The sequence below is a fragment of the Hyla sarda genome, chromosome 10 (genome assembly GCF_029499605.1).
Source record: "Hyla sarda isolate aHylSar1 chromosome 10, aHylSar1.hap1, whole genome shotgun sequence".
Lineage (NCBI taxonomy): Eukaryota > Metazoa > Chordata > Amphibia > Anura > Hylidae > Hyla > Hyla sarda.
In genome coordinates, this window is record NC_079198.1 from 7,634,649 (window position 1) to 7,655,476 (window position 20,828).

The 20,828-nt window shown below is 42.6% G+C and overlaps 1 protein-coding gene across 1 annotated transcript in view; it reads left to right on the plus strand.

Annotated features, from left to right (window-relative positions):
- LOC130294259 (sushi, nidogen and EGF-like domain-containing protein 1) overlaps nucleotides 1–20,828 on the plus strand; it is a 30,617-nt gene that overhangs the window by 1,902 nt on the left and 7,887 nt on the right. The window contains exons 2-9 of the mRNA XM_056543855.1: nucleotides 2,210–2,360; nucleotides 4,753–4,847; nucleotides 5,126–5,164; nucleotides 8,641–8,762; nucleotides 10,926–11,207; nucleotides 16,683–16,802; nucleotides 17,743–17,902; nucleotides 19,376–19,472. Coding sequence (XP_056399830.1) covers nucleotides 4,766–4,847; nucleotides 5,126–5,164; nucleotides 8,641–8,762; nucleotides 10,926–11,207; nucleotides 16,683–16,802; nucleotides 17,743–17,902; nucleotides 19,376–19,472 — 902 coding nt within the window. The 5' untranslated portion in view covers nucleotides 2,210–2,360; nucleotides 4,753–4,765. The remainder of the gene's footprint in view (nucleotides 1–2,209; nucleotides 2,361–4,752; nucleotides 4,848–5,125; nucleotides 5,165–8,640; nucleotides 8,763–10,925; nucleotides 11,208–16,682; nucleotides 16,803–17,742; nucleotides 17,903–19,375; nucleotides 19,473–20,828) is intronic.

Here is a 20,828-nt window from a genome sequence, read left to right on the forward strand (position 1 = left end):
TTCTATGTGTGGTCTGACCAGTACTGTACACAGTATTCTATGTGTGGTCTGCCCAGTACTGTACACAGTATTCTATGTGTGGTCTGACCAGTACTGTACACAGTATTCTATGTGTGGTCTGATCAGTACTGTACACAGTATTCTATGTGTGGTCTGATCAGTACTGTACACAGTATTCCATGTGTGGTCTGACCAGTACTGTACACAGTATTCTATGTGTGGTCTGACCAGTACTGTACACAATATTCTATGTGTGATCTGACCAGTACTGTACACAGTATTCCATGTGTGGTCTGACCAGTACTGTACACAGTATTCTATGTGTGGTCTGACCAGTACTGTACACAGTATTCTATGTGTGGTCTGATCAGTACTGTACACAGTATTCTATGTGTGGTCTGATCAGTACTGTACACAGTATTCCATGTGTGGTCTGACCAGTACTGTACACAGTATTCTATGTGTGGTCTGACCAGTACTGTACACAATATTCTATGTGTGATCTGACCAGTACTGTACACAGTATTCCATGTGTGGTCTGACCAGTACTGTACACAGTATTCTATGTGTGGTCTGACCAGTACTGTACACAGTATTCTATGTGTGGTCTGACCAGTACTGTACATAGTATTCTATGTGTGGTCTGTCCAGTACTGTACACAGTATTCCATGTGTGGTCTGACCAGTACTGTACACAGTATTCTATGTGTGGTCTGACCAGTACTGTACACAGTATTCCATGTGTGGTCTGACCAGTACTGTACACAGTATTCCATGTGTGGTCTGACCAGTACTGTACACAGTATTCTATGTGTGGTCTGACCAGTACTGTACACAGTATTCTATGTGTGGTCTGACCAGTACTGTACACAGTATTCTATGTGTGGTCTGACCAGTACTGTACACAGTATTCTATGTGTGGTCTGCCCAGTACTGTACACAGTATTCTATGTGTGGTCTGACCAGTACTGTACACAGTATTCTATGTGTGGTCTGATCAGTACTGTACACAGTATTCTATGTGTGGTCTGATCAGTACTGTACACAGTATTCCATGTGTGGTCTGACCAGTACTGTACACAGTATTCTATGTGTGGTCTGACCAGTACTGTACACAATATTCTATGTGTGATCTGACCAGTACTGTACACAGTATTCCATGTGTGGTCTGACCAGTACTGTACACAGTATTCTATGTGTGGTCTGACCAGTACTGTACACAGTATTCTATGTGTGGTCTGACCAGTACTGTACATAGTATTCTATGTGTGGTCTGTCCAGTACTGTACACAGTATTCCATGTGTGGTCTGACCAGTACTGTACACAGTATTCTATGTGTGGTCTGACCAGTACTGTACACAGTATTCTATGTGTGGTCTGACCAGTACTGTACACAGTATTCCATGTGTGGTCTGACCAGTACTGTACACAGTATTCTATGTGTGGTCTGACCAGTACTGTACACAGTATTCTATGTGTGGTCTGACCAGTACTGTACACAGTATTCTATGTGTGGTCTGACCAGTACTGTACACAGTATTCTATGTGTGGTCTGACCAGTACTGTACACAGTATTCTATGTGTGGTATTATTTCCTTGTCGTGGGCATCTATGCCCCTATTGATGCCCCCATGATTTTATTTGCCTTGGCAGCAGCTGCCTGACACTCATCACTACAGCTTAATTTACTATTAACTAAGACTCCCAAGTCCTTTTCCACGTCAGTCGTCCCTTGTGTTCTCCCATTTAATACATAATCCCAGCTCGGATTTTTCCTCCTCATGTGCATTACCTTACATTTATCAGTGTTGAACCTCATCTGCCACTTCCCAGCCCAAACCTTCAACCTATCCAGATCCACATTACGAATGCAGAAACTGGAAGCTTCAGTGTTCAGGACGCTGCTGCTGCCGGCCAGAGAATTTCGGGGGTCCCCAACGGTGGGACCCCTATGATCTAACATCTTATCCCCTATCCTTTGGATAGGGGATAAGATGTTTAGAGCGGTGTACCCCTTTAACCATTGTCTGGCCATTAATCATAAGCGTCTTGGAAGCCATGGCCCCAGGCCCCAGGTAGACTTGAATTACAAGAATTTCTTAGTTTTCGGTAATAATTTTCTCTAGTTGACGTTTTTATCTTCCTTGTTGGTTTATGACCTGAATGTTTGTTTTCTCTGATCTCTAATCTTTCTCTTATCGCTACAAGTGCCGGAAATTCCACTTTCCAGATGTCCTGCCCTGTGTAACACCCACAGCCCTGCAGACACCGTATAAAAAGGAGCCGGGGCGGTGGGATTCTGGATTTTTTTCTTTCTTGATGTCTGGGCTGAAGGACAAACATAAGAGAAGAAAGTACCGTAAGTATCTCCACTAGCATCATCATTATTACTGCCATACGGTGCGCAGGGAGGTTTTTAAAGGGTAACATAGTAGGAAGTTTTCCTAGTAGTTTTCTTTAGGCATTCTGTGGGCAATATATGGCAGTGTTATGTGGGCACTATATGGCAGAATGATTGGGATACTGTGTGGATGTAATGGATCATATACCGTATATACTCGAGTATAAGCCAAGATTTTCAGCACGATTTTTCACCACCTTCTCAGTGGTCTTCAACCTGCGGACTTCCAGATGTTGCAAAACTACAACTCCCAGCATGCCGGGAGTTGTAGCTTTGAAACCTCTAGAGGTCCACAGGTTGAAGACCACTGCGGCCTTCATCATCATCCAGAACCCCCCCCCCCCCCCCCCTTTGTTTTGTACTAGTTGGGCCCGGCCCCGGACTAGTGACGTTGCCTTGACGACGACGCACAGGGACGTTGCGCATGAACGTCCCTGTGCGTCGTCATCAAGGCAACGTCACTAGTCCGGAGCCGGGCCCAAAGCGCGGAGAAGAGGCCCCCCGGTGAAAGTGGACAGCCCGCAACGACTAACCCTCCCGACCAGACGGTCCCTGCAGCATAGATACCCTGGACCAGCTCACCCTAATTCCCACCGAGGGGAGGTGAGTATAAAACAAAAGGGGGGGGGGCTCGATGATAACGAAGGCCGAAGTGGTCTCCAACTTGCGGACCTCCAGAGGTTTCAAACTTACAACTCCCAGCATGCCTGGACAGCCGATGGCTGTCCGGGCATGCTGGGAGTTGTAGTTTTGCAACATCTGGAGGTCTGCAGGTTGAAGACCACTGATGAAGGGATTAACAAGCGGTGATGATGAAGGGGGGGGGATGATGACATGCGGGGATGATGTATTTCCCACCCTAGGCTTATAGTCGAGTCAATAACTTTTCCTGGGTTTTTGCGGTGAAATTTGGGGCCTCGGCTTATATTTGGGTTGGCTTATACTCGAGTATATACGGTAAGCATTTATTGGCAGCATGGACTATGAAATGTCTATGACTATGAAATGTTTTTCAATACTAATAATAGTAGCAGCATTATATGTCCGGGTGGGGGGGGGGTGCACCACAAACAAATTATTAAATACATTTAAAAAACTGTGTGGGTTGCCCCTATTTTTATTCTCTGCCAGATACTGACCAAGCAGAAACAGCCTAACCCCTTACCCGAGTGGGTGAGGACCATTGTTTTAGTAGCTTCCCAGCCTAAATACCAACAGCCTGTTACCATCTGGGCCCAGGAGCGCCATTTTTGATGCTCTGAGCCTGTGGGTACCAGCTCTTCCCGGTACCTTTGTGGCACTGAGAACCTGGAGAATCATTGGGGGTTAGTGCTAGCTGTTTTTGCGGCCAATACTAAGTATGTATTGGAGTCCGTCTATAAAACAGCTTCCACTACTTAACCTGTAAATAAAAATAAAATAAAAAATGAACCATTACAAAAAAGAATTGTTACAAAAACACTACCCCACAAGGCCTCTTTAACCATTTTATTTATATATTTTAAAAAAAAATTCTAGTCATCAACATGGTCCGCCCAAACCACCATAATCCTCAGCATACACGTATCTGAAACGAGAAAAAAAGAAACACATAAAAAGTGGGTTAGTACATTTAGCACCATAATGAAGTATGTTCCCAAAAAGAAAGCCTCCAGTAGTTGCTAAACCACAAACCCCATCATTCCCAGACAGACTTTGACTGTTTGGGAATTATGGGAGTTATAGTTCAGCAACAGCTGGAGGATGTTTGGGGACACACTGCCAAAGAGAGTCTGTTTACATTATAAATTTTTAACATGTCTTTGTAAAACAAGACGGCATACTAAAAACGCTTAATGTGAACAGAACCATAGTTACCAACCTTTTTCCTGTCTTTAATCTTCTTCTGTAGTGACATCATCATTAAAGGTCAGGCTATATAAAAAGAGGCCACAGCAGGAACGAGTATACAGGCTACAGTATATAGCCAAGGCTATATATTGTATACCCCCTCTAAGGAGTTAATTAATGCTGCATAGTGCAAGTTAACTCTTCCCTTGTTGGGCCGACGCATAGCACTCAGCCCAGCTAGGGGTAACAGTAAAGCAGTGATCTATAGCGATTGCTGGTTTCTCACAGTAAAACCAGCTATCGCTATAGATCACTGCTTTACTGTGAGAAAAGATTTAAGTTGCCCTACACAGCAGTGCCACTTAACTCTTCCATTCACCGCAAACCTAACACTCTCTGAAAGTGCAACTTGCTCATCTTTAGTACTGCATGTAAAGCATATCATATCTGAATGAATGCTAAAATAACACTGTACTTTTGTAGAACACTTGTATTTTGCATTTTCTCCTTTCCTGTTCAGTAGGTGAAGCAATATGACCTTGGCCAGCTTGATATCCAGTTGCTGGAAACCATTCGAGATGAGGTTTCCCGTTTTAATGCTGATCATTCTTATTGGTGAGTGCTTAAAAGTTTCAATCTGAAGAGCAAACATGTTAGGACTGACTCTGGTTACATTTGTGGGCCCTTGGTATAGTCACAGTTGGCCCCACATCGGCCATGTCCTTGATATGATGGGTGTAGAGCTTGTTTCTTAGATAGTCATGACCTTCCTAGTGTACTCTACCTATCTGGACCCAGTTCTGAATAATACCACCCACATGGGTTTATTTACCTATTTTATACATTGTGTACATGTTTGATTATGATCACAGGATTGTTTTTAACATTTTCAGGTCTCTCAGCTCCAACCACAGCCGCAACCACATCAATAGGTAAGTCACCTGGGATCAAGGCCGGCCTCTGAGGTATACATCCTGATGATCGGGGACCCAGAGCTTGTAGTCCTGATACCCCGATATGTGATCTATGTTATACACTTTGGGGGAGATTTATCAAAACCTGTGCAGAGGAAAAGTTGCCCATAGCAACCAATCAGATCGCTTCTTATATTTTTGACAAGGCCTCTGCAAAATGAAAGCGATCTGATTGGTTGCTATGGGCAACTCAGCAACTTTTCCTCTGCACAGATTTTGATAAATCTCCCATGCTCCTTGCAATATGTTGGCTGCACAGTCCCACCCCTACACAATAGGCTCAAAGCGCAAATGTCATAAGGATTGGGGCATATAGTATGGTGTGTAGAATCTGTCTCCAGCCTTACTTGTATCCCTCTTATTACTTTTATATTCAGCCACGGACAGTCAGATAGGCGTGGCCAGGGGTTAGCTGTGCCCAGCGGCCACCACGCCTATCCCCCATACACCAGCGCTGGGACCACTGTGTGATTGACACACAGGTCCCAGCGCATGCGCCCCTTATCTTTCATATGTGAGCCAGACATTACTTTACAGAGCGAGCGCTCACTCCCACTGTCTGACGCCTCCGTGCGCCCGGGCAATACTAGAGGCAGACAGTGAGCGTTCTCTGCCTCTAGTAAATGCAGAAGAGCCCAACGCGTCTCCTGCACGGGGAGAAGTAAGAGGAGAAGGACAGGCGCACAGAGGTGTCAGACAGTGGGAGTGAGCGCCCCATCTGTAAAGAAATGTCGGTCAGCGCTCACATATGAAAAATAAGGGGCGCATGTGCTGGGACCTGTGTGTCAATCACACAACGGTCCCAGCGTTGGTGTACGGGGGATAGGCTAGGGATAGGGATGGGAGGGGCCGTGACAGCCATCACGCCCCCTCCCATAGACTGGCATTGAGGGGGCGGGGCGTGATGTCACACGGGGCGGAGTCGTGACATCACGATCTCACGTCAAAGGGTTGGGAGCCGTTAGGATGAGAGCCTATAGCGCTCCCGGAAGCTGCAACAGGTGGGTGCTGCAGCCGAGATCCCGGGGGTCCCCAGTGGCGGGACCCCGCGATCTGCCATCTTATCCCCTATCCTTTTGATAGGGGATAAGATGTCTAGGGGAGGAGTACCCCTTTAAGTCCGGTCGTCTATATTACATTCTTTTACTTTTTTGGTTTATTACACTGTATTTGGGTTGTAAGAAGACACTTGTTTTATTGTAATTTACTTTACTAAACAAGTTTACATAGTAGCCGGGGGTTGCACGTGGCTCCCGTCATTGTTTTTGCACACGGCTTCTTTCAACCAGCTTGTTGCACCTGTAACCCAGAAGCAATTGATTCTTTGGCCGGCATTTATCATTGTAGATGCATTTTTTTACACCTTTTTTTGGGTGCTGTAATGTGTAGGAGCCCCAAATGTATTAAATGGTCACAGAGCATTTGATAAATTTTGTGCAGGTCACATTTTCTGAAATTTCTCTCTTGACATACACCAAAAAGCTGAACTAAATCTGGGCTGGTGTAGTTTTAGAGACTTTTCATTGGCTTTGCTCCTTTTTTGTGCCTTTTCACAAAAATGTGCAGTTCATAAAACCCTTCTATATCATGTGTATTGCCAAAATTAGTGGATTGCAACTCAAAATCAGCAGAAATGTGTGAACCAAAAGGCGCAAAAAAGGCGCAAATAAACCCTGCTTGCACTTTTTTTTTCGCCTTTTGTAGACACAAAAAACTGTCTAAAGACAATGATAAATGTCGGCCCTTGTGTATATAGTTCACTGCCTTTGTATTAGTGGTTATACCTGATGAAGATCCTGGTCCAGGATTGAAACGCGTTGTTTTACCAATAAAATATACCCTTTTAACACTTAGGTCCAGGAGAAGCGCCTTTTTATCCAGGAAATATTTTTCCATCATTTTTTTTTCTACCGATACTTCACTTGACACCCAAATATATAAAAAAGTAAAAGTTACTAGTACCTAGTTTAGTCACTAGACAGATTGCATTATATGGATTCTGTACTAAACACCAAAAAAAAACATCAATAAAGGGTATATCACAGGGCATCAACCATACAGAAAGACGTAAAAGGGACATTAGACTCCAACATGTTGGTACATCAGAAATACCTAATCTTGATTCTATCACTGATGGGTCTATGGACAACAACATTGTGGCAATTTATCAGCATAAACTACAGATGTTCCCAACATTTCTGAATCGTCTAAGTCAAACACCATCCATAGAGTTTTTGGGATACTTTCTTTCATGATGATACTAGAGCATTCATCTATAAATATCTACCATGTAACATCTTATCTGTACACAAACACCAACAAGGTACATCCCCAGGTATCTGCCTACAGATATATCACCTTTATAGATTACTAGTTCATTCTAAACATCTATAGTCCATCACTAGAACAATTCATCAGGATTCGACATCACTTATCCTATTGTGATATTCTATTTTTCCCAAGACATTAACAACTTTCCCACCCTACACACTAGAGATGTGGCCATCATAAGGTTCTATGAGTTTCCCTCAGCTGATGTTTTATTACCGGCCGGTTCTCTGGTTACTTCCGTTCCATCATCATTAATCACCGCTGTATCTCTACATGTCCCACCTGCCTCATTCACACACACGACGGACACCGAATCCCATTTGCTCCTTCATGTTTTTCTTCCTAATGCCTTCATATACTTCGTATTCTTCCTTAGTAATCCTATTTTCATCTTCTTTGTCTTTTTCTCTTATACTCTTCCATCACCTTCTTTGCCTATTCCATCCTTTTTTTCTACTCATCTTATTCATTGCCTTATTGTTTGTCTTTTTCGTCCTTTTATTCCTCCTCTTATTCTTATTAGTCTTTTTCTTCTTCTCGTCTTCTCAATTATTTTCTTTGTCATTGTTCTTCCTCTATTTCTTCTCTTTTATCTTCATCTCTCCTTTCTTGATCTTTTTCTTCTTCTTCATCTCATACATGCAGTTTTTTTCCTCCCTTACTTCTCTTTTTTGCCTCTTTATCCTCTTTGTCTTTCTTATTCATCTTCTTTTTCTTCATGTTTCTCTTCTTATACTCCTTCGTCATCGTCTTATTATTCTATGCCATCTTTCTCTTCCTCCTCTGTTTATTTGCCATTTCCCTGTCCTTTTTTGCTTCTTCTTATTGCTTATCTTCATTTTCTTTCTTCACTTCAAGTTACTAATTTCTATTGTCTTCTTTCTTTATTTCCTCCTTCTCTTCTTCTTCAACTTTTTTGTCTTCTTTCCTCTTCCTTTTCTTTCTCCCATTTCTCTTCACCTTATTTGTCTACTTCATTCTTTTCTTCGACATCATTTTCAGCCACCACCGGTCTCCAGCCCCAATTATCTTGTATTTGTTTTCTCTTTATCTGCCATGACACCTTAACATTGGTTTTAATCCACTTGTGTTCTACCCTTTAGGATGTCTCTATCCATATGGAGAAGGACTTGATACTTCGGCTTTATCTTCAGATGACGGCTCCACATTAATTAACCTGAATATGGGAATTCCTCTCTTTGGGAAGACATATTCCTCCATATATGTGAGTGCACGAGATTGCTGCTTTTTAACTCTGGATGCAACAAAGTAACATTTGTTATTAAATAATTGTTCCAAAACATAATTATTCTAAAAGCTTAGAGAAAAATGGTGATTTACCAATTTTTTACATACCAACAACAAACTTGATATTACATTACTTATAATGTACTGAGTTATATCCTGTATTATACTCCAGAGCTGTACTCACTATTCTGCTGGTGAGGTCACTGTTTACATACATTACATTACTTATCCTGTACTGATCCTGAGTTATATCCTGTATTATACTCCAGAGCTGTACTCACTATTCTGCTGGTGAGGTCACTGTGTACATACATTACATTACTTATCCTGTACTGATCCTGAGTTATATCCTGTATTATACTCCAGAGCTGTACTCACTATTCTGCTGGTGGGGTCACTGTGTACATACATTACATTACTTATCCTGTACTGATCCTGAGTTATATCCTGTATTATACCCCAGAGCTGTACTCACTATTCTGCTGGTGGGGTCACTGTGTACATACATTACATTACTTATCATGTACTGATCCTGAGTTATATCCTGTATTATACCCCAGAGCTGTACTCACTATTCTGCTGGTGAGGTCACTGTGTACATACATTACATTACTTAACCTGTACTGATTCTTAGTTATATTCTGTATTATACTCTAGAGCTGTACTTACTATTCTGCTGGTGAGGTCACAGTGTAAATACATTACATTACTTATCCTGTACTGATCCTGTGTTATATCCTGCATTATACTCCAGAGCTGCACTCACTATTCTGCTGGTGAGGTCACTGTGTATATACATTACATTACTTATCCTGTACTGATCCTGAGTTATATCCTGTATTATACTCCAGAGCTGTACTCACTATTCTGCTGGTGAGGTCACTGTGTACATTACATTACTTATCCTGTACTTATCCTGAGTTATATCCTGTATTATACTCCAGAGCTATACTCACTATTCTGCTGGTGAGGTCACTGTGTACATACATTACATTACTTATCCTGTACTGATCCTGAGTTATATCCTGTATTATACTCCAGAGCTGTACTCACTATTCTGCTGGTGAGGTCACTGTGTACATTTATTACTTATCCTGTACTGATCCTGAGTTATATCCTGTATTATACTCCAGAGCTGTACTCACTATTCTGCTGGTGAGGTCACTCTGTACATTCATTACTTATCCTGTACTGATCCTGAGTTATATCCTGTATTATACTCAAGGGCTGTAATATTCCAGTCATCCCTGCTCATTCAATGTTTCTGGGAACCATCATGGGATGTAGAAAAATCCAATCGAGCTCCATTGTTTCTAGTGACAATGTAAATGCAAATCTTAATCCATTGGGAATATCAGGATTTAGAATGGCCTAACTGACTTTATTATGAATGGACACTATGATGGTGAACATTTTAACACTTAACACTCCGGTGCTTACACATCTTATCCCCTATCAAAAGGATAGGGTATAAGATGCCTGATCGCGGGAGTCCCGCAGCTGGGCACGCCCTTGATCATGCACGCGGCACCCCGTTTGTAATCAGTCCCCGGAGCGTGTTCGCTCCGGGTCTGATTACAGTCGACCGCAGGGCCAGTGGCGTGTGACGTCATGCCCCCACCCCCGTGTGACATCACGCTCCGCCCCTCAAAGAAAGCCTACGGGAGGGGGCGTGATGGCTATCACGCCCCATCCCGTAGGCTTGCATTGAGGGGCGGAGCGTGACGTCACACGGGCGGAGGCGTGACGTCACATGCCGCCGGCCCTGTGGTCGACCGTAATCAGACCCGAAGCGAGCACGCTCCGGGGACTGATTACAAATGGGGTGCCGCGTGCATGATCCCTGGCGTCCCCAGCTGCGGGACTCCTGCGATCAGGCATCTTATCCCCTATCCTTTGGATAGGGGATAAGATGTGTAAGCACCGGAGTACCCCTTTAAAAAAGGGCTATTCAACCTAAAGCATGTATCACCTTCCCACTAAATAGGCTATAGAGGAAGATTAATGCAGGTTTGACCATTGGGACCTCCACCGATCACCAGAAAAGAAGGCCCTGGTTCTAAACCACTCAACATATGTTCCTCTAGAAATGATAAACCTATTAGATCTAAACATCTTCTCAATCTTCTTATCTTTACAGCTGAACAACAATGGACTCCTGTCGTTCAATAGACCAATAATAAATGTTCGGTTTCAGACTTTTCTGATTCCCATATTGGCTCCTTACTGGTCAGATATAGATAACAGCGCATGTACCGGCTGTCACATATACTATCGTGAAGTAAACCAAACTGAAGCAGAACTAATGCAACGAGCAACGGACGATCTTAAGGCGCATTTCCGTCTCTATCAGTTCTCTGCCAGCTGGATGTTTGTCTCCACATGGGAAAACGTGCCCTATTTGAACTCTGTATCAGGAAAGGTAAGATGCCATCATGCTGTAGATTTGGTTGTGTGTATATCATGTAGCCTGAATAATAACATTAATTTATTAACATGTCCCTAAGTCTTGCATCAAATAATGTAGTCAAATCTATATACAGTGACCCCTCGACCTTCGATGGCCCCGACATACGATAATTTCAACATGCGATGGCGTCTCAGAGGCCATCGCATGTTGAAGGCAGCATCAACATACGATGCTTTTTAATGTCGGGGCCATCGCATAAACGGCTATCCGGCAGCGCAGACTGCTTCAGCTGCCGCCGGATAGCCGTTTACGGTGCCCCGTGAGCTCCGGTGATGTCTCTTACCTGTCCTCGGTGCTCCGGAGCGTCCTCTTCGGGATCCCCTCCATCGTCGTCGCTCTCCATCGACGTCATCACGTCACTGCGCACACCGTCCCGTCATCCAATAGGAGCGGTGTGCGTAGCGACGTGATGGCGGCGATGGAGAGCGAGGATGCCGGGGAAGCAGAGGCCTTGCCGGAGCGTCGGGGACACCTCGGGGACGCGGTGACAGCGATGGACGGCAACATCCCAGGCAGCGGTGACGAGCGGTGACGGTCCGGAGCGGCGGGGACAGGTGAGTACAACTTCCTCTAACAATAGTCTTCAACCTGCGGACCTCCAGATGTTGCAAAACTACAACACCCAGCATGCCCGGACAGCCAACGGCTGTCCGAGCATGCTGGGTATTGTAGTTTTGCAATACCTGAAGGTCCGCAGGTTGTAGACCACTGTCCTATACTTTACATTGCACGGATCCCTCAACATGCGATGGTTTCAACAAACGATGGTCCGTTTGGAACGGATTACCATCGTATGTTGAGGGACCACTGTATATAAAAAGAGAAGACCTGACTCACTGACTTTTCACAGGTGTTGTTTTTAAGACATAGACGAGGAATAAGAAAGGATTTTTCTAAATTCAACCCATAACCTGTTAAGGACCAAGGACGTACCCGTACGTCCTGAGTCCTTTCCCTTTCTATAGCGGGTCGGGCCTGGTCTCTAACAACGACCGGGACCCATGGCTAATGGTGCGCAGCAATGATCGCGGTGCGGCGCGCTATTAACCCTTTAGACGCGGCGTTCAAAGTTGAACGCCGCGTCTAAAGTGAAAGTAAAACAATGCCGGTTAGCTCAGGGGGCTGTTCGTGATGTCCACGGCGAAATCGCTGCATCCCGAACAGCTGTGGGACATGAGGAGGGTCTCCTACCTTGCCTCCTGGTGTCCGATCGCCTAATGACTGCTCAGTGCCTGAGATCCAGACATGAGCAGTCAACCGGCAGAATCATTGATCACTGGTTTCCTATGAGAAACCACTGATCAATGTAAAAGATCAGTGTGTGCAGTGTTATAGGTCCCTATGGGAGCTATAACATTGCAAAAAAAAAAGTGAAAAAGAAAGTGAATAAAGATCATTTAACACCTCCCCTAATAAAAGTTTGAATCACCCCCCTTTCCCATTAAAAAAAAAACTGTGTAAATAAAAAAAAAAATATGTGGTATCGCTGCCGGCGGAAATGTCCGAATTATAAAAATATATAGTTAATTAAACCGCACGGTCAATGGCGTACGTGCAAAATAGTGTATTTTTGGTCACTTTTTGTATCATGAAAAAATGAACAAAAAGCGATCAACAAGTCCGATCAATACAAAAAGGGTACCGCTAAAAACTTCAGATCACGGCGCAAAAAATGGGCCCTCATACCGCCCCATACTTAGTAAAATAAAAAAGTTATAGGGGTCAGAAGATGACAATTTTAAACGTATAAATTTTCCTGCATGTAGTTATGATTTTTTTCAGAAGTGCGACAAAATCAAATCTATATAAGTAGGGGATCATTTTAATCGTATGGACCTACAGAATAAAGAGAAATATGCACTGCGTAGAAACAGAAGCCCCCAAAAGTTACAAAATGGCATTTTTTTTTTCAATTTTGTCGCACAATGATTTTTTTGGGGGTAAAATGACTGATGTCATTGCAAAGTATAATTGGTGGCGCAAAAAATAAGCCATCATATGGATTTTTAGGTGCAAAATTGAAAGGGTTATGATTTTTTAAAGGTAAGGAGGAAAAAACGAAAGTGCAAAAACGGAAAACGGTCCTTAAGGGGTTAAGGGGGTGAAAAAGGGGTCTTTGTTTAAAGTCCCATACAAGTCAATGGGAAATATATGTTACTGCATAACTTCCAAACGGCTGGAGATATTTCGATAATACTTGGTCACATGTTACTTATATGTCCACTTAAAATATAGGACAGTTAATTTAACCCTTAACTACCCCATTTGTGAGGGTCGGGGTTTTTGTTTAAAGTCCCATGCAAATCAATGGGAAATGTATGTAGATATGGATGGGACATAAGGACGGGATGTGAGGATAGCATATGAGGATGGGATATGAGGTCGAGATATGAGGACGGGATATGAGGTCGAGATATGAGGACGGGATATGAGGTCGGGATATGAGGACAGGATACAAGGTCGGGATACGAGGATGGGATACCAGGAAGGGATATGAAGACAGGATAGGAGGACGGGATAGGAGGTCAGGAAAGGAGGCCGGGATAGGAGGTCGAGATATGAGGACGGGATATGAGGTCGAGATATGAGGACGGGATATGAGATCGGGATATGAGGACAGGATACAAGGTCGGGATACGAGGACGGGATACCAGGAAGGGATATGAAGACGGGATAGGAGGTCAGGAAAGGAGGCCGGGATAGGAGGTCGGGATATGAGGACAGGATATGAGGTCAGGATATGAGGATAGGATATGAGGAAGGGATATGAGGACAGGATAGGAGGTCAAGATAGGAGTTCGGGATAGGAGGTCGGGAAGGAGGACGGGATAGGAGGATGGGATAGGAGGACGGGATAAGAGGTCAAAATAGGGGGACAGCATATGAGGTCGGGAAAGGAGGTCGGGATAGGAGGTCGGAATAGGAGGTCAGGATAGGAGGACGGGATATGAGGACGGGATATGAGGTCTGGATATAAGGAAGGGATATGAGGAAGGGATAGGAGGTCGAGATATGAGGACGGGATAAGAGGTCGGGATATGAGGTCGGGATATGAGGATGGGATATGAGGTCGAGATAGGAGGACGGGATAGGAGGTTGTGATATGAGGACGAGATAGGAGGTCAAGATAGGAGGTCAGGATAGGAGGACAGGATATGAGTTTGAGATAGGAGGACGGGATAGGAGGTCGTGATGGAAGGACGGGATAGGAGGTTGAGATATGAGGACGGGATATAAGGTCGAGATATGAGGACAGGATATGAGGTTGAGATATGAGGACAGGATATATAGATGGGATATTGGGTTGGGGTATGACAACATTATGTGAGGATGGGATATCAAGTCAAAAGCTTCCTCCTTTGTTGATTTTCCTCCCCAACAAGGATTAGGAAGGAAAAACGGGCAATGCCGGGTACTCAGCTAGTTACATATACAACCACAAAATAAAATAGAATCCGGCACTGCCACAGTATATCCTATATAAATCTGCCCTCCGATGATATGCCTGGCGCTCACAAATTATGTGCTGCTAGTGGTGATGCTGCACGCAAGAAATGAATGAATGAACAGTGCAAACACTTGAGAGGAAGGTGCGGAGCAACTCACCCAGTAAGTTGATAGCAGCAGGATGATTCACATCACGTCCATTTGGTGAACAGCAGGGAAGCGAAAGAAGGAAACGGGGGGAAAGGCGTCGGGCCACAGCCGCATCACACCGTTAGGTGCTTCATCAGGCCCCTGCGACGGGAGGCGGAAGATGGAAACAGGGGAATCAGGCGTCGAGCCACAGCCGTATCACACCGTTAGCTGCTTCGTCAGGCCCCTGCAACCGGAGGCGGAAGATGGAAACGGGGGAATCAGGCATCGGGACACAGCCGTATGACACCGTTAGGTGCTTCGTCAGGCCCCTGCGACAGTGGTCGCAGGGGCCTGACGAAGTACCTAACGGTGTGATACGGCTGTGGCCCGATGCCTGATTCCCCCGTTTCCATCTTCCGCCTCCCTGCTTGTTCACCGAATGGACGTGATGGGAATCATCCTGCTGCTATCAACTTACCGGCTGAGTTGCTCCGCACCTTCCTCTCAAGTGTTTGCAAATTACATTTACACCTTTCTAATGTTGTGTACATCCCCTGGTGCCATCAAAACAGCTGTAAACCAAGGTCTGGACTCCATAGATCTTGAAGGTGTCCTGTAGTATCTGGCAGCTAAAAAGAGCTAAATTCTCCATAGATTAAACAGGTGATCGATCTGATTGAGATCTGGGAAGTATGGAGGCCGAGTTCCTCCACTTTCATTTTTTTGTCATGTTCCCCATTGCTGAAGTCTGTAGTGTGGCCAGGGGGCATTATCCTGCTAAAAGTGGCCACTCCTATTATGGGGTCCTGCTGCAATGAAGGAGGGACTTGGTCTGTATAATGATTAGGCAGGTGGTACGGGTCACAGTAACATCCACATGGAGGACACAAGGTTCTCCAGCAGGACACAGCCCATCACACTGCCCCCACCGGCTTGTCTTCTTCCCATAATGCATCCTGGTGCCATCTCTTCTTCAGGTAAGTGCCATTCATGCATCCACATGTTAAAACAAATCCATCAGACCCGGCGTCTTCTTCCATGTAAATGTTTGCATACAGTGATATGAACACATCATTATGTTCTACTCTTAAAGGGGTATTCCAGGCAAAAACTTTTTTTTTATATATCAACTGGCTCCGGAAAGTTAAACAGATTAGTAAATTACTTCTATTAAAAAATCTTAATCCTTCCAATAGTTCTTAGCTTCTGAAGTTGAGTTGCTGTTTTCTGTCCAACTGCTTTCTGATGACTCACGTCCCGGGAGCTGTGCAGTTCCTATGGGGATATTCTCCCATCATGCACAGCTCCCGGGACGTGACATCATCATTGAGCAGTTAGACAGAAAACTTCAGAAGCTAATAACTATTGGAAGGATTAAGATTTTTTATGAGTAATGAGAAGGGGTTTCCCATCTCATTACTTGGCTTTTTAAAGCCGCCTCCGTCATGTCTCCACCAATCCCGAGAACGGAGGACAAATTTCCTCCTGATAAATGGAGCAGGAGCATGCATTCTCTATGGGACTTCTAATCATTGCCAAGCGCTGAGCTTTCTTGCGTTCTCAGACCCATCGGTCGGACCCCCACCAACCCACTCGTTATCTCCCTATGCTTTTGGCCATGAGAATACCCCTTTGAATGATAACTCTATGATGCCACTAGGGGAGCTAAGGAGCTTACCGCATAGTGTTCATACACTGAGCTCAACAATGAGACAGTATGCAGCTCCTTAGCGCCCCCTAGAGCTGACACTACATAAGTCCCAATCTTCATCTTTGAATTTATCACAGTGTAGAGGATAAATATCTATCGGTGTGTTATAGGATGTGTTATATCTTCTCGACCTACAGGTGAATACATTTCAGGCTGTACTGATCTCAGATGGGAAGCTGACATTTCTCTTGTTCAATTATCTGGACCTGCAATGGCCGTTCTTGTATAACGGTGAACAGGAAGGACCTGTATCTTATGTAAGCAATCAAATAATATTTATTCACATTGATAGAAGCAGACTTCAAAAAGTGGGAGCACAGAATCAATTACACAATATGTATATATATTATATATATATATATATATATATATATATATATATATGTATATATATATATATTCAGCACTCATACATGATCAGGATTGAATTGTTGGGGGCCAAGAGTTTTTATGCCCTTGGGTTACACCATGTAGACATCTCCACCACCGGTCTAAGGGCAATGAATGTATAATGGCATAATAGCCTTATTTGTGTTCTCAGTAAAATCTAATGAATATTATATATTATATAATAATCATTTTTGTGTTTTTTTTTTTTTCATAATTAATTTCCGGAGTCCCAATGTAAAATCTTTCACTGGTTTACAATGTATAATGCATAAACTTCCCCCACACAGATACATTGGAAATATTTGAAAATTGGGTGCCAATGTATTCATGCATGGAGAGGCACAGGCCCCATTATTGTTCTTTCAGTGGCCTGAACATAGTCAGCTAGTGACTACATTTGGGTCATTTTCTGAGTGTATTTGAGTTTTGTGTGTGACTCGGAAGCCTTGTATGCAGCAGTCCTGGACAAAACATGGAAAGTGACCAGAATGTAGTCACTAGCTGATTATGTTTGGGCAATTAGGGGTAATGGGGCCTATGCCTTTCTATGCATAGATACATCTGCACCCTATTTCTCTTATGAATCTGTGCCACAGATGGTACAAATGTGATGAGAACAAACCATTAGTAGGTCTTTGAGCCCCCTCAGTCACCATAGCCCAAGTGGGACTGTTACCTTTTATCCACTATAGCTTCACCCAAGGTAGACCATTATTCAGCCTTTAGAATTGTACAAAAAGAGGAATCTACATAAAACTTTTAAGTGAATTTCTGCTACTATCCTGTTACTCACGTTGTGCTCCACAGGCGGGTCTGAACAATGAAGATTTCTCCATATCCTATCAACTTCCAAACTCCCAGTCGATATCCATTGTTCAGCTCAATGCCACCAGTAATATAAATGTCACTGGGCGATGGGCCTTCAATGTGGACAGAAACGTCCTTCAGAATTCAACAACATTTATAGGTAAGTGATAAAATCAGAGCATTTCCGTTTATCTACACCATCTAATTTATCGTTGAGTCTAAAAAGAATCCTTTTGGCTGGTGTTTTTTACATTTACTAGGGTTTTATGTTCTTTGAAAATACTATCACCGACATAAGTTACCTACTACCCTTACCTACTATCACTTACCTACCCCCTGTCCAATGGTGGTCCCTCTGCAGCTTCCAATAGACTTCTTTTAATCCTCCACTGCTCCTGTCTTCTGCCGACTTCCAAATCAAGAGCTCAGTGTAGGACCTGCCCACTTAGACAATCACTGGCCAAGATGGGACCCCACTATAACCAGTTATTGACTTAGCGGGCAGATCCGGCACAGAGCTCTCGTCTCAGAAGTGGGAAGAAGAAAAAAAATTGAGGGACCAAAAGGAAAGAAACAGGAGCTGCTTAAGATCCTGCAGGGGAACAGGGGAAGGTATGTATGACCATTTTAACTGATGATGACAGGAAATATTATTACGATTATCATTATTTATTATTATTTATTAAGTGATTAATGTATCATGCATCTGTATTTCTACCATTAAACCATATTATTATGAAAAATAATTGTAATAATCAATATAATTATTATTTTTTCCTTATTATTGATACTGATTTATAATTGAATTTATCATGTATTTTTATCTGTAAATTGTATTATCAAATAATAGAAGAAAGATTATAACTATTATTATTATTATTATTATTATTTCTACTACCACTGTCATAAATATATCAGTTTCCGAATGTTTTATTAACTTTTCTTAAACATTATGCATATTTTGTTTGTCTGTAGTTTGATATTCTGTGTTGGGCAAGAATGTATGGATTTTATTGCGTCAATTGCGCGGCCGTGATGGAATTTTTTTCCCTTAAAAATCATTGATCTGCACTAGCGCTCCTAACCTAATGATGCAAATAAAAATACATTGCATAAAAAGTAAACAAAATAAATTTGCATTCAGCAATTTATTCAATAAATTCAACAAAACAAATCCAATTATTATTTTTTACTTAAAGTGAATAAAAAATAATACTGCACTGCAACGTTCCCCTTAACCTCAGAAAAATGCTTGATGATTCAATACTTGGAAATTCTTATAAACATTTGCATTTGAATATTATAAAATTCCACTTATAAAATAATAATAAATAAATAACATCTAAATATAATGATGATATTTATATATTCATAAAATGTATAATATATTGATTTATAATAATAAAACCTTATAATAATTTATTATTTGCCTTATACTGTTTTCATCATTGATGATTTCATTGTTGACATTTGTTTTTAGCAAAGTCATAACATTTTACTATTTAACTATGCTTATAAATTTGACTTCTCTTCTAAATCATGGGTGATTTTCCCAGTTAATTTTTTCCAGCATTATATGTACATTCTTTCATCTTGTTAAACTGATCTTAGCTTAGTTTTTTTGTGTGATCAGCATTTCATGAATTTCCTCATCTTGCCATGCTTGGAAAAATAAAGAGGAAAAAATATATCGTCTATAAACCCGTTACCTCCTCCATTGGAGTTCAATGGTAAGGATGCAGTAAGTATTTTAGTCATTGAATATGTCATATACTGTTATCAGATTCTGGTGTCCTACATAAGGACATGGAGCAGAGCTCCACCAATATTTTTCAACAGACATGGGAAGGACCTTGTCGTGGTTCTGTTGCTCACAATCAATAGGCATCACTGCAACAAGACTTGGTAGATGGAGTCATCTTGTATAAGTAATGGTAGTGGTTGTATGTCAGGAACAGTGTAGTCTCCATAGTCCATGGCACCTGTTTGGGATTGTACTGCTAAACATAAGTGACAAACTTTCTAAGACTTTATTTCTACAACCCAAAAAAATGCAATCTAAATCATCATGATTACCATAAATGATTTGGCATGTAATGCACACACATACACTGAATGGATACTTTATAAGAGACAGCTGCTCATTCACAATTGATATGTAACCCCAAAGTGCAGAATAGAATCCAGTCACCAGTTTTCGATGGATCAGTTTTAGTGTGAATCCCCATTAGATGGGAAAATTAAATGATCTGCTTGACTTGGAGTGAGGTCTGATCATCAGGGCTAGACTATCTGGGGCCAGGAGTGAATTTCAGCCTCAAATTAAAGCCCATAGACTTCTATGGGATTCTGCACTCCCATTCAGCCTTCTGAAATTCCAGAAGCGGAATTTCAGACGATTGAATGAGAGTGCGGAATCCCATAGAAGTTTATGGGCTTTAATTCAAAGCGGAAATTCCACCATGTGAACAGACCCTTATTGGTTCAGGATTTCACTAACAACCTATTGGGTTTTCTCATATGAAGAGTATGCAAATAATGGTCCCATGGAGGGAAGAAAAATCTGACAAAAGGGAATCCTGTAAATGGAAACAACTGGCCGTCGTGCCCCCTTCCATAGACTTGCATTGAGGGGGCGTGGTGTCAGGAGGGATGTGACTGTGACGTCCCGACCCCCGCAGCCCGCACCCAGTGTTCAAAATGAATTGTTCCAAATGCCTTAAATCTGGTTGCAGTTGTTTCCCATTAACTGTGCAAACGCTTCCCATAAAATGTAACAATATCAAAACAAATTGTCAAATGTAAGAATAAATGTTTTTGTTTGACCAGATTCTGCTGATGTTTTACTCTTTAATTTTCTACATGATAAAACACTGGAAGAATAACAATAGGACAATGCCCCATTCTTCTTGTATCTGAAGCAGTTAAAACAACATGGAGGAAAGACTCCTCTGGGAGAAGTCTTTGTTGTTCTAAACTTCTTCCATGTAAGAATTATGGAGGCCACCATGGCTCTTGGGATCTTTCAGAGCAGCAGAAATGTTTAGTCCTCTTCTCCAGATCTTTGCCTCCACACAACCCCTGAG